General features: G+C 48.2%; 1 protein-coding gene across 1 annotated transcript; it reads right to left on the reverse strand.

The window, feature by feature from the left end:
- Positions 1-1,389: 1,389 nt before the first annotated feature.
- Positions 1,390-12,332, reverse strand: LOC123357859 (c-Myc-binding protein-like). Its single transcript, XM_045000802.1, has 4 exons — positions 12,071-12,332; positions 4,181-4,229; positions 3,162-3,291; positions 1,390-1,484 (listed from the first exon to the last, which is right to left on the reverse strand). The coding sequence occupies exons 1-4, from the start codon at positions 12,330-12,332 to the stop codon at positions 1,440-1,442; spliced, it is 486 nt and encodes a 161-aa protein (XP_044856737.1). The 3' UTR covers positions 1,390-1,439.
- Between the last annotated feature and the right edge of the window lie 2,595 nt (positions 12,333-14,927).

The following is a 14,927-nucleotide window of genomic DNA, read 5'->3' on the forward strand; positions in this document are numbered from 1 at the left end:
ATGGTGTAGCTTAGCCATGGAGACCGCCAGCATTTATCACCTTAACTTCATCCATTCCTCACATCTTGTCTCTTCACATATAGTTCATTTAAACATGTATTTATAGATATTCATTAGTGGGTTTTTTGCTGTGCACTGTAATCAATCCTCACATTTGTAAATAGCAAGGAATAGAACTCATCTTTCAGCTAATATTAAAAAGCAATATTTAATCTTATACAATTTTAACTAATTTTTAATACTGCTACTGAAATATCCACTGTACTTCAGGCACTTTGTGCTAAATGAGGCCTAATGTTAGCCTGTTCTGAAAAGTGTAACATTCACATCACAATGAGTTAACTCCTTCAAAAAGCTTATAAAAAGTTAGGTTTAGAACTCTACAGAAGAATGTTTGCAGATTACCTTAAGAATCATAAGGCCTGTTTTCATAGAATTGTAGAACTGGAAGGGACCTTGAGAAGTCATGGAGTCCAGTCCCCTGCACTCATGGCAAGACTAAATACTATCTAGACCAGTGGTCTTAGATCTCCCAGTTCAATCGCTATCTCCAGGGGCTGACTGCCGACCCCTGCACACTGCTTCCACCTGCAAGCACCACCCCCGCAGCTCCATTAGCCAGGAGAGCTACAGACAAAGTGCTTGCAGAGGGGCAGCACACAGAGCCACATTCCCCCATCCCCAGGGGCACGTTGGCTCCTTCTGAGAGCAGTGTGGAGCCCAAGGAGCCTACCTTAGCCTTGCTGTGCGCCGCCACCACTCAGAAACCTACCGCAGGTAAGTGCTGCCCAGAGGAAGGCTGCACCTCAACCCCCAGACCTGAGCCCTACTCCTGGAGCCAGCACCATGCCCCCTCCTGCACCCCAGCCCTGACCCCTCCCAGAGCCAGCACCATGCACCTCCTCTGGTATCCCAAGCACTCTGCCCCAAGCCTGGAGCCCCCTCCTGCACCCAAACTCCCTCCCAGAGCCTGCACCCCAACACTCTGCCCCAATGCTCAGCACAGAGCACCCTCCCCCACTGCAAACCCCTCAGCCCCCAGCCCAGAGCCCATACCCCCTCCTGAACCCCTACCCCAGCCCGGTGAAAGTGAGTGAGAATGGGGATGGAATGAATGGGGCAAGGCTTTGGGGAAGGGGCAGGGCCTCAGGGAATGGGTGGGGGTAGATCCTAGGTTGTCCTTAGACTCAAAAAGTGATCTTGGGCATAAAGTTGGAGACCACTGATCTAGGCCATCCTTGTCAGGTGTTTGTCTAACCTGCTCTTAAAAAGGATGGAGATTCCACAAATTCCCTAGGCCAATTCATGTAGTTGTAAGATGATTACCAACATTATTCCATGAAATATTTCAAGATATTTATATCCAAAAAAAGTTCCAAGACAGTAAACTTCTGATTAAGCCCTTTATTCAGTTAAGTAACCAAAAGGTGAAAGCATTCCTATTCACCACGCTTCTCTTCTGGAGGTGGTTCATACTGAGACAGCTGTAGAATTTAAAAAGGAGTGATTTTGTTAGCTATAGAATGTTAAAAAAACCCTGAAGGCATATTTTACCCCAACAGGAGAGAGGAGTAATTGTTTTATAGCAACCTACAGATAGGTCCACTTATTTTCAGGGACTACAAAACATACGCGGTAAACTTTTTTTTGAGGGGGTGAGAGGGAAGAGAAAAACACAATGTATTGTGCAAAAATACAGCTATGGGGGGGAGCTTTTAAAGGTGCAGGGCAGGATTTTCAAAAAATTCTTAAGTGACTTTATAAAGTCAGGAGATTTCAAGCACACAAGATCCATTAAATGCTTGAGAGTTTTTTCCCACTGACAAATATTTAATTTCTTACTTTAAAGAAGAGAGGGTTTTACATTGTGATTGCCCAATACTGGCTACTCATGAGTTAGTGTTGGGAAGAATGAGTGTCCCTACATTCTTGTATGTTGTACTGAAATATGCTGGAGTAAAATGGTCTGACTACCACCACTAGAATGGGTATTAGCTATTCATGGGACTATTCCAAGGAGTAAAGTTTAAAACAGAGGACAAACCTACCATCAGAACCTTAATCGACAATTCACACTGATTTAGTGATAATTTGGCCACTTAAAATACAACCCTGAATTTCTCCAATTATAGATACGTATGTATAAAAATTAAGTAGCTGAAGACCAAGTAGATTTCAGAGCCTTTGAAAAGAATCTCTGACATAGGGAAGGTTATGAAAGTAAAGATTAGAATATCTAGAATCTGCCACTCAGTTCAATTTGAATGCACATTTAAGAAATTGAACTGAGTTGTTAGTCATTTTAGAACATGAAGTGTTCTTTTCAATTGAGTGACCCCTCACCAAGAGCCTATCAGGCTTCCCCTTGACCTGAAACTTTGCACAAAGTGACACTGCATTATCACTGATGAATACTGACTATTGATACGGTAACTAATACCAGTGTATTTGTCTTTCATTTACATTTTAAGAATATACAGCAATGGAGACTCTTAAATATTTACCTTTGCTTTTAGTTTTTTGTTTTCTTCCAACACAAGCTTCGTATTTTTCTTTCATCTCTGCCACTTCCAGTGGAAGGGCCTCTACTTCTGGATTTTCTGGAGCTGCGGCTCCTATATGATGCTTCAGAAAGCTAATAAAAGTTAAGTGTTTCTTCACTTAAAAATAATAGCCTGAATCTGAATAAAACTACAGCACTGGTAGAGCAACGACATAATGGCAGACTGACAAGATACACCAGATGTCAGTTTAAAAAAAATTGTTTGGATTTTTTCTTAAACAGAAAGGTGGCAACATGGCTGTCTGCAGGCCCTTTAAACACACAAGGAAGGAGAACAGCAAGGTTTACTTAGCTTGTAAAGAAGACTGAGAAGGGCACTGTTATAAAATAGTATAAAATAAAAGGTGAAAGATGCTCCTTTTATTTAAGAAATTGAACTGAGTTGTTAGTCATTTTAGAACATGAAGTGTTCTTTTCAATTGAGTGAGCCCCTCACCAAGAGGCCTATCAGGCTTCCCCTTGACCTGAAACTTGCACAAAGTGACACTAGCATTATCACTGATGAATACTGACTATTGATACGGTAACTAATACCAGTGTATTTGTCTTTCATTTACATTTTAAGAATATACAGCAATGGAGACTCTTAAATATTTACCTTTGCTTTTAGTTTTTTGTTTTCTTCCAACACAGCTTCGTATTTTTCTTTCATCTCTGCCACTTCCAGTGGAAGGGCCTCTACTTCTGGATTTTCTGGAGCTGCGGCTCCTATATGATGCTTCAGAAAGCTAATAAAAGTTAAGTGTTTCTTCACTTAAAAAATAATAGCCTGAATCTGAATAAACTACAGCACTGGTAGAGCAAGACATAATGGCAGACTGACAAGATACACCAGATGTCAGTTTAAAAAAAATTGTTTGGATTTTTTCTTAAACAGAAAGTGGCAACATGGCTGTCTGCAGGCCCTTTAAAAACACAAGGAAGGAGAACAGCAAGGTTTACTTAGCTTGTAAAGAAGACTGAGAAGGGCACTGTTATAAAATAGTATAAAATAAAAGGTGAAAAATGCTCCTTTTACCCTCTCCCACAACATAAGAACAAGAGAATACTAAACAGTAAGGCAGCAAATTTTAGACAGTAAATACTTTTGTGTAGTAAGCCCTCATAATTCACTGAGGCAGGAGGTCAAAGAGGAAGCCTGCAAGATTAAGAAGAACTAGAGAGTTGTCAGCACTAAACATTCTATTCTAGCAGTTATGCAAAATACACTGTTCCAAACTAAGCAGTACACCTGCAAATAAAAGAGAGGCATTCCTAGGCAAATAGCCTTATGGAAAACGTTTAATACTGAAAGGAAGGCAAAAGTCTATTAAACATAAGCCTCTGCACAAAAACAAAACAAAAAACAAAAATTGAACAACAAAAAACAACCTGGGTTAGATAAGCCAAAAGCCTCAGGCTGTTGGTAGAAAGGACTTTATCATGCACTAGTTAAATTTCCAGTTCTCTATTGTACTTGGTTGACTAAGTGCCATTTCCCTAAAATTGCTGCTGTTATTATTTAATATGGAAATAAAATATTTTGGAGACAAACGAGTATCTGCCTTGGACTATGCTTCCATTTTTTGCCTCACACCTGTCTGAAATCAATTCACAGAAGGAAGAAAAAAAGGATACTCCAGTGCATTGTTTGGTTTTTCTGGCTCTTCATATAGGGCTACCAACACTGTAAATAAAAAGCGTCCAACAGTTGAAAGCAGAAGACACCCCAAATTGTTCAATTTCTTAAATGTGCACCAGTAGTCAAAGGTAATACATATGAGACACACACAAAAAAAAAGATTACTTCCAGATTAGTATTCTAAAGGTGATGTTTCACTAATTTAAACATTCACACACAAAGATAATTTTGACTATAATAAAAGCTAGGACAATGAACAGGTATTAGTGATTATACAGAGTATTACTGAGAGACTCATGTACATCCAACATAAGCTTTGACAGTTATGTAGCTGGAATTATTTTGAATAAGCATTTTTCCAACAATTCTTTAATCAACTGTAAAGCTAAATATTTGCACTAAATTCTGTATTTACATAAATACAAACATTGCAAGTGACTTTCAAGCAGTTATATTTTTCCATAAACTGATCAAATTAATAGCTATTTAATAATAGTTCCAGGATATATACATTCTCTACCAGTAAAGTGGTTGCCTACTATTGTATTTGTTATTTATCTGAAGTAATCTACACTACAGTTTACAATCAACATAAATTATGTTGCTCAGGGGAGTGAATTAGCCACCCCCCTGAGCAACATAATTTATGCCCAGTTCTGTCCACACCAGCGCTTAAAATGTGTCAGCCGGAGAGCTTCTCTTACCGATATAGGTACCACCACTTGGCGAGGGATGGAGTAATTAAGCCAATGGGAGACCTCTCTCCTATCATCTTAGAGCAGCTACACTAGAGACCTTACAGTGGCGCAGCTGCACCACTGTAAGCTCTCTAGCGTAGCCAAAGACAGAATCTCCTTTACTAAGTTTGGAAAAGTCAATATTCTCCTCCATCACCAGGCCTCCTTTACTGGGGGGGGGGGGCCAGGGGGAAACAAATCGCACCCACCTGCTGCTTTGCTTCTAGTGTGGAAGCAAGAATCCTAAATGATGTCTCAAGAATGCAGTTGCACTCTTACAGTCCCTCCATCACCCATCTATATGTTGTGCTCATTTGCAGGGGAACTCAGTGTTACATTGAGTATGGTACTCAAACTAATATTTTGAGTTAACGCAGATGTGCACCAAAGACAACCACCTGGCACGAACTTCTGAAGTATTCATTGTTCAACACTTTGTTGACTGAATCCTCAGAAGAGCCTGAGCCACCAGTTCTCCTGTTTGATTAATACTTAGATTTCTGGACTTGGAATGAAGCCAAAATGAATACAATTTATCACTGTCAGTATGTCTGCAGTTGAGGATTTTTTGTTTTTAAACTGATCAGTGACTGGGAATAGAACACCATTGTTGTAGGTACCAAGTTAATGTATCGTCAACTTAGCCAACACATCTTAACTTCCTAGCTTGGACATTCTCAACACTCGTTTCATGTAATTTTGGACTCCACAAAACTTCCCTTCCAGGACAAGCGTGTAAGCTACTAGAGTTCACTGTCAGTTAACGGAAGAGTAGCTATATCATCCTTTTAGACTAGTTAGTCAGCAACAACAGCTTTAGAGCCACCAAATGGAGCACACTGATATATCTGAAAGTGGCAAAAACACTAACTTCACTCCACATGCAGTCTTTTTAATGTGAGTAAGTTTAGCTGAAGTGTCCTCCACACTCTAAATATGTATTCACCATGGAGTGGTGAAAGTGAGTAATAGTAAGCTGATCTGCACTCACACCATGTTCCTTAAATGAAAGGACAGAATGTATGTGCAATTTAGCTCCATTCTAAAACATTCACTATCATCTGAAACTTTGTACAGTGGTAGAATATCCCTACCAACTGTGGGACAAACCGAAGTGTATTGAGTCTCCAGATGCTCCATTTTACGGAACAGTTTTGACCTAAATGCTATGGCAGCAGTTAATAAAGCAATTAAACAGAGATTACTTGCTTTCATTTTCATTCAAGGAGAAAATATAAGCTAACTGGAAACATATAAAACAAATGTTTAATATATTAGAAACAAAAAATAAAGAATGGAAAGCTATGAGAACACTTTCTATAATACCCTTTTGTCAGAGTCTACCCTCACTTGAAACTGGGCGGTTTCAAGGTGAGGACCCGCATGTATTCCCCCACCCTAAAATCCTAGGGTAGGTCTCCCCTTTTGCTGCCACCACCCGGTCAATTTCGTGGGCCAGGACACCCCTGTTTCCCCCCTGTCTCCCTTCAAAGACACTCTCTGGGAACACAGATCAATTCACAGAGGAGGAACCTTCCCCCTCCCCCCCTCTCTCCAGCCTGCTCTGAAGACAGAGATACCTTGATTCAATTCCTTGAATCTCACACACACAGGGAAGCAGCCCACTTCCCCCCCCCCCTCTCTCCCAGCCACCCTGGAGAGATATACACTGATTCAACTCTGTGAATCACTGAGAGAGAGTGTCTCGGCCCCTTCCCCGATCCACAGTAGAAGGGATTTAATCAAATCTTTATAGAAAGAATTTATTAAAAGAAAAACAAGAAAAATACAGAATCTCTATGAGTCCAAGCTGGACACTCATAGGGTATGACCTTGCTACGTTCTGGAGAGAATCCTCTCTCTTTCTCAGTACAAGCAGAATTAAGAATAATCAACAACAAACACACAGAATTGCAAACATAGGATTATTAGATAAGGACACAAAGTATCTTTCTAATACTCACTATCTTGACTAGAAGAAATTAGTTCAGAAAGGTGGAAGCTGGTAGACTTGATTAAAACATCTGGACTCTTGTAATTCCAAACGGCCAAAGACAAAGACCCCCCAAACAGAGGGAAAAGTTCCCTCCTAGGAGTTTCAAATTCTCTTCCCTGATTGGTCCTCAGGTCAGGTGCCCACCAGGTACTATGCTTTAACCCTTTACTAACTATTCATGACACCTTTGAATTAGTGTATATATCCCATCCAAAAACGAACAAGAATGTTAAGGTTGCACAGTTTAACTTGACTGTCTGCTTGTGAAAATGTATTATGACGCAGCCTTTAATTACATAAAAGACTATTCCTGAAACTCAAGATACCATAGGTTTTCTACAAGCTTAAGTATGCACATGCAGGATTTTGTGATATGTTTTCATTAGCATAATCCCTATTTTCTCTCTGAACAGACTTCACACAAAAAACCACACAACCCAACAAAAGAAAAACCATGCATGATTTATAGGCTAAGGAACAGCTGAGGAAGTGGATATTTATGCAATTACAAAACTAAAAAGTATATAAAAATATTTAATTCTCTCTCGAGTTATTTGTATATTGTTTGACTTTTAGATTGTGAGCTATACAGGTGATGAGGGCAGGATAAAAACCAACACAGAATTTCTACTGAAGTTGTCAGATTTTCTGTTTGTTCATTCAGAATTTAACCCAGTGGCACCCCAATCTAGATATGGTGATTTGGGTACTTCCACAACACAGATTATAGCCAGCACTGGTAATTAGTCATATTAATATTTTCCATTGAGAGACTCTGGTCAAAAACTATTAAGTTAAAAGTAACTACATTTGGACATTTTATGAGTTGTACTTTTTATTAGTGTCATTTGTGGTTTATAGATCCAAAATCCTTCAGAGATTGTCATAAATCAGTGTAAAAACATTCTCAACTGTGGGGTGTGCATTGGTTGACCCTGGGGCGGGGGGGGGAGCAGGAGGGGTGCAAGCTCTGGGAGGGCGTTTGGTGCAGGAGAGGGCTCAGGGCTCGGGCAGGGGGTTGGGGTGCAGGAGGGGGTGCTTGGTGCAGGTTCCGGACGGGAAACACTTACCACAGGCAGCTCCCAGGCAGCAGCACAGCAGTGCTCAGGCAGGCTGCTTGCCTGCCATGGCCCCATGCTGCTCCCAGAAGCGCCTGGCTGCTGGCACATCTGTACAGCCCCAGGCAGGGGGGAGAGAGGTGGCTCTGGGGGCAGGCATGGAGACATGCATCCCAGGGGCCGCAGAGACGTATCAGTTTTCAAGTACATAAAAGGCTGTTACAAGGAGGAGGGAGAAAAATTGTTTTTCTTAATCTCTGAGGATAGGACAAGAAGCAATGGGCTTAAATTGCAGTAAGGATGGTTTAGGTTGGACATTAGGAAAAACTTCCCAACTGTCACGGTGGTTAAGCACTGGAATAAATTGCCTAGGGAGGTTGTGGAATCTTCATCATTGTCTAACCTGCTCTTAAATATCTCCAAGCACCTCTCAGGGATTGTCTAAATAATACTTAGTCCTGCCACAAGTGCAGGGGACTGGACTAGATGACCTCTCAAGGTCCCTTCCAGTCCTATGATTCTATGAAGCAGATATGATTGAACTCTAAATAAGTCAGAGGGCTAGACAGCAGGAGGGAGAGGAGTTGTTCTTGTGCCACCATTGGCACAAGAACAAGTGTATATAAACTGGCCATTAACAAATTTAAACTTGAAATTAGATTAAGGTTTCTAACCAGAGGAATGAAGTTCTGGTACAGCCTTACAAGAGGAGTAGTAGTAGCAAAAAAAACCTTAACTGGTTTCAAGACTGAGCTTGATAAGTTTATTGAGGGGATAGAATGATGAGGTAACCTAAAATGGCACATGGCCCATCTATGTCTGCTATTAACAAATATCTCCAACAGGCAGAGATGGGGCAATAAATGGGGAGAATTCTTTCCTAGTAGTCTGGACTAGTGGGTCTTCCCCACATGCTCAGAGTCTAAACTGACCACCTTATTTGGGGTCAGGAGGAATTTTCCCATATGAAACTGGCAGAGAGCCTGAGAGAGGAGAGGTTTCACCTTCCAATGGGGCATGGGGCACAGGTCACAAGTTTGAACTAGAGTAAATAGTGGCATCTGTAACTTTTTTTAAATCAAGATTTGAGGACTGCTGAAACTCAGACAGAGGTTATAGGCCTATTGCAGGAGTGAGTGGCTGAGGTTCTGTGGTCCGCGATGTGCAGGTTGTCATACTAGATTATCATGATTGTCGCCTTGAAAGCTATGCAAATGCTACCTGCCTTTAATGCACAGAGGCAAGGACAGAATAGCAATGGGATGGGTGGGGAGGCTTGACAGCAGCAGAGTGGAAGAGGGGCAGGAACCAGAGAGCACAAAGACAGGGTACAAGCAAAGGAGAAGTGTTTTACAACTAGAAGCATATTCCCCACCAAAACATAGAATTGAACCCAGAATTATCAAATAACTTCAGAAACACTAGCAAAATGTGTCTCATCCCTCTTTAGTGGTTAGTCCACACAGATTGCTGCTGCTATCAGTTGCTCCATTAGCTTGGGAGAGGTTTCTGCAGTGGACCTAGAGCAGGGGCAGGCAAACTCTTTGGCCTGAGGGCCACATCGGGTTTCAGAAATTGTATGGAGGGCCGGTTAGGGGAAGCTGTGCCTCCCCATACAGGCAGGCATCACTCAGCCCCCGATCCGACCCCCCCCTTTGCTTCTTGCCCCGACAGCCCCCACCAGACACCTGCCCCATCGAACCCCCTGCTCCCTGTCCCCTAACCGCCCCCTGCCGCCCCCTCCAACCCCACTCCATCCAGACTGCCCCAACCAGGACCACTGCCCCAACCAACCACCCTATTCCCTGCCTTCTGACCGCCCCAACCCCTATCCACCACCCCAGCCCCTGACCACCCCCCAAACTCCCATTCCCTCTATCCAACCCCCCTCCCCCACTCCTTGCCCCCTTATGGCGCTGCCTGGAGCACCGCAGCACGGCTGCACCATGACAGAGAGCTGCACCGCACAGCACAGAGCACCAGTTCGGGTCAGGCCAGGCTCTGCAGCTGCGCTGCCCCAGGAGCTCGCCACCCAGAGCATTGTGCCAGTGGCACAGTGAGCTGAGGCTGCAGGGGAGGGGCCAGGGGCCAGCCTCCCACGCCAGGAACTCAGGGGCCAACCTAGAGGTCACAAACCTGCCATCAATCCATATGAGGATCAATATGATTCCACAAGATGGAATTTGGTTAGTTTGTTTCTAAATGTGTAATTAAATAAAAAAATATGTTAAAGGAATATTCTGATTGCAGAGAAGTGTCAGGATTAAGGCTGCTTGTGCCCCTTTTTTGCATACAGGAAGATCTGGATGACCTTGTAAACTGGAGTAATAGTAAAAAGTGCAGGGTCATGCATTTAGGGATTAATAACAAGAATTTTGGTTATAAATTGGGGACACACCAGTTGGAAGCAACAGGGGAGGAGAAAGATCTTGGAGTGTTGATTGTGAGCCACCAATGTGATATGGCCGTTAAAAAAGCTAATGCGGTTTTGGAATGCATCAAGCGAGGTATTTCCAGTAAAGATAAGGAGATGTTAGTACAGTTATACAAGGCACTGGTGGGACCTCATCTGGAATACTGTGTGCAGTTCGGGTCTCCCATGTTTAAGAAGGATGAATTCAAACTGAAACAGGTACAGAGAAGGGCTACTAGGATGATCCGAGGAATAGAAAACCTGTCTTATGAAAGGAGACTCAGAGTTTGGCTTGTTTAGCCTAACCAAAAGGCTGAAGGGAGATATGATTGCCCTCTATAAATATATCAGAGGAATAAATACCAGAGAGGGAGAGGAATTATTTAAGCTCAGTACCAATGTGGACACAAGAACAAATGGATATAAACTGGACACTAGGAAGTTTAGACTTGAAATTAGACGAAGGTTTCTAACCATCAGAGGAGTGAAGTTCTGGAACAGCCTTCCAAGGGGAGTAATGGGGGCAAAAGACATATCTGGCTTCAAGACTAAGCTTGATAACTTTGTGGAGGGGATGGTATGATGGGATAGCCTAATTCTGGCAATTAATTGATCTTTGATTATTAGCAGGTAAATATGCCCAATGGTCTGTGATGGGATGTTAGATGGGGGTGGGATCTGAGTTGCTACAGAGAATTCTTTCCTGGGTGCCAGCTGGTGAGTCTTGCCCACATGCTCAAGGTTTAACTAATCGCCATATTTGTGGTCAGGAACGAATTTTTCTCCAGGGAACATTGGCAGAGGCCCTGGAGGTTTTTTGCCTTCCTCTGCAGTGTGGGGCACGGGTCACTTGTTGGAGGATTCCTCTGCACCTTGTGGTCTTTAAGCCATGATTTGAGGACTTCAATAGCTCAGACATAGGTTAGGGGTTTGTTACAGGAGTGGGTGGGTGAGATTCTATGGCCTGCACTGTGCAGGAGGTCAGACTAGATGATCATAATGGTCCCTTCTGACCTTAAGTCTAGGTGCATGACACTCTTTAGTAACATGATTACATACTTTTTTTCACCCTACAAGACTTCTGACTCATTCAGTATACCAGGAATCAAAAAGAACTGTGTAGCGAATGAGGCTTTTGTCTACAAGAACCCTGCCTCCTTTGTTGTAGAGGCTGAATATTGTGGAGCAAATAAAGCAGAGAATTATAGGGAGAAAAAGGATAGTCTCATGGTTACAGACCTTGAATGCCACCCTGAAGAACTGAATGTTATCCTTACTTCTGCAATGCTGAACAAGTCACTTAAACCAAAACTCACAGGTACCCACTGTGTGGAGTGAGTACCAGGGATCGAGGCCAATGGGTCAGAGTTGCAGAAGTGGGGTGTGCTCAATGCTACAACTGAAATCAAATAGAACTTTGCTTTGAATATATAAAGTGCTACAGAAATAGTAAGTACTCTGAAAAAAATAAGGCCTGACCCACAGGATTCTCAACGAGGGCTACTGGTCACCTACCACCTGACAATACTGGGCGGCGAGGGTGCCCGGAGAGCAGCTGCTAGAGAATGGCCCTGCACCCGCTTGCAACCAAGGGCAAGAGAACACGGACCTTTGCTCCCTGCGCGGCGCAGGGGGAGCATTTCCCTTCCCCCACGCTGGGGGCAGCGACACGGAGCATTTACCTTTGGTGAGCGTGTCCAGCACCCCGGATTTCTCCAGGTAGCGGCGGAACTGCTCCCGCTTAGACTCCGTGGCCTGAGGGAAGGATGGGAACAAGGTTAGCGCGGGCCGGGGCGAGGCAGCCCGGGGTCGGCGAGCCGGCTTCGCCCGGGCCTGTCTGAGAAGGGCGCAGAGGCAGCCAGCGGGACACCGAGACTCCGCGGTGGAGGAGGGGGGACCAAGAGAGGGCGGTGGGTTCCGGGGAGAAGTTGCAGCCCCGCACATTGTAATGCGCCATCCCCGCCCGCTCCGCACCGAGTCGCTCTAACGACTGGGCCGCGCTTGCGCCCTGGGTCTTTTACGGAAGGGAGGGGAAGACACGCAGCGTCCCATCAGTCACCATGGAGACGGGAATACACGGCCCTGCCCCTCCCCCAACTTCTTTTTGGCGTCCTTCCTTGCGCCTTTTCCGCGACCTGTCTCTGATCCACTCTTCTCCCCCACTTCCGCACGTTCTCCCGCCTTCCTACCGCAGGCCCTGCCCAGCCCCGCCCCCTTCCCCCGCCCGGCCACTCAGCTCCCTTCTCCCGCCTTCCCTCAGGCCCTGCCCAGCCCCCTTCTCCCTCCCACTCAGCTCCCTTCTCCCCTCAGGTCGTGCCCAGCTCAGCCCCCTTCCCCCGCCTGGCCACTCAGCTCCCTTCTCCCTTCTACCCCCAGGCCCTGCCCAGCCCAGCCCCCTTCTCCTCGCCTGGCCACTCAGCACACTTCTCCCGCCTTTCCTCAGGCCCTGCCCAGCCCCCTTCTCCCTCCCACTCAGCCCCCTTCTCCCCTCAGGCCGTGCCCAGCCCAGCCCCCTTCTCCTCGCCGCCCGCCTGGCCACTCTTCCCCCTTTTCCCCTCAGGCCGTGCCCAGCTCAGCCCCTTTCCCCCGCCTGGCCACTCATCTCCCTTCTCCCCTCAGGCCGTGCCCAGCTCAGCCCCCTTCTCCTCGCCGCCTGCTTGGCCACTCAGCCCCCTTCTCCCCTCAGGCCGTGCCCAGCCCAGCCCCCTTCTCCTCGCCGCCCGCCTGGCCACTCTTCCCCCTTCTCCCCTCAGGCCGTGCCCAGCCCAGCCCCTTTCTCCTCGCCGCCCGCCTGGCCACTCTTCCCCCTTCTCCCCTCAGGCCGTGCCCAGCCCAGCCCCCCTCTCCTCGCCGCCCGCCTGGCCACTCTTCCCCCTTTTCCCCTCAGGCCGTGCCCAGCTCAGCCCCTTTCCCCCGCCTGGCCACTCAGCTCCCTTCTCCCCTCAGGCCGTGCCCAGACCAGCCCCCTTCTCGCCGCCCGCCTGGCCACTCAGCTCCCTTCTCCCCTCAGGCCGTGCCCAGCCCAGCCCCCGTCTCCTCGCCGCCCGCCTGGCCACTCAGCTCCCTTCTCCCCTCAGGCCGTGCCCAGCCCAGCCCCCTTCTCCTCGCCGCCCGCCTGGCCATTCTTCCCCCTTCTCCCCTCAGGCCGTGCCCAGCTCAGCCCCCTTCCCCCGCCTGGCCACTCAGCTCCCTTCTCCCTTCTCCCCTCAGGCTGTGCCCAGCCCAGCCCCCTTCCCCCGCCTGGCCACTCAGCTCCCTTCTCCCTTCTCCCCTCAGGCCGTGCCCAGCCCAGCCCCCTTCCCCCGCCTGGCCACTCAGCTCCCTTCTCCCTTCTTTCCTCAGGCCGTGCCCAGCTCAGCCCCCTTCTCCCGCCTGGCCACTCAGCTCCCTTCTCCCTTCTCCCCTCAGGCCGTGCCCAGCTCAGCCCCCTTCTCCTCGCCGCCTGCCTGGCCACTCTTCCCCCTTCTCCCCTCAGGCCGTGCCCAGCTCAGCCCCCTTCCCCCCCCTGGCCACTCAGCTCCCTTCTCCCCTCAGGCCGTGCCCAGCTCAGCCCCCTTCTCCTCGCCGCCTGCTTGGGCCAGTCAGTCCCCTTCTCCCCTCAGGCCGTGCCCAGCCCAGAACCCTTCTCCTCGCTGCCCGCCTGGCCACTCTTCCCCCTTCTCCCCTCAGGCCGTGCCCAGCTCAGCCCCCTTACCCCGCCTGGCCACTCTTCCCCCTTCTCCCCTCAGGCCGTGCCCAGCCCAGCCCCCTTCTCCTCGCCGCCCGCCTGGCCACTCAGCTCCCTTCTCCCCTCAGGCCGTGCCCAGCCCAGCCCCCTTCTCCTCGCCGCCCGCCTGGCCACTCAGCTCCCTTCTCCCCTCAGGCCGTGCCCAGCCCAGCCCCCTTCTCCTCGCCGCCCGCCTGGCCACTCTTCCCCCTTCTCCCCTCAGGCCGTGCCCAGCACAGCCCCCTTCCCCCGCCTGGCCACTCAGCTCCCTTCTCCCCTCAGGCCATGCCCAGCCCAGCCCCCTTCTCCCCTCCGCCTGCTTGGCCACTCAGCCCCCTTCTCCCCTCAGGCCGTGCCCAGCCCAGCCCCCTTCTCGCCTGGCCACTCAGCTCCCTTCTCCCGCCTTTCCTCAGGCCCTGCCCAGCCCCCTTCTCCCTCCCACTCAGCCCCTTCTCCCCTCAGGCCGTGCCCAGCCCAGCCCCCTTCTCCCCGCCGCCCGCCTGGCCACTCAGCTCCCTTCTCCCCTCAGGCCGTGCCCAGCTCAGCCCCCTTCCCCCGCCTGGCCACTCAGCTCCCTTCTCCCTTCTCCCCTCAGGTCGTGCCCAGCCCAGCCCCCTTCTCCTCGCCTGGCCACTCAGCTCCCTTCTCCCGCCTTTCCTCAGGCCCTGCCCAGCCCCCTTCTCCCTCCCACTCAGCCCCCTTCTCCCCTTAGGCCGTGCCCAGCCCAGCCCCCTTCTCCTCGCTGCCCGCCTGGCCACTCTTCCCCCTTCTCCCCTCAGGCCGTGCCCAGCTCAGCCCCCTTCCCCTGCCTGGCCACTCAGCTGCCTTCTCCC

The sequence above is a fragment of the Mauremys mutica genome, unplaced genomic scaffold (assembly GCF_020497125.1).
Source record: "Mauremys mutica isolate MM-2020 ecotype Southern unplaced genomic scaffold, ASM2049712v1 001135F_np12_subseq_1:34817_obj, whole genome shotgun sequence".
In the NCBI taxonomy this organism is placed as follows: domain Eukaryota; kingdom Metazoa; phylum Chordata; order Testudines; family Geoemydidae; genus Mauremys; species Mauremys mutica.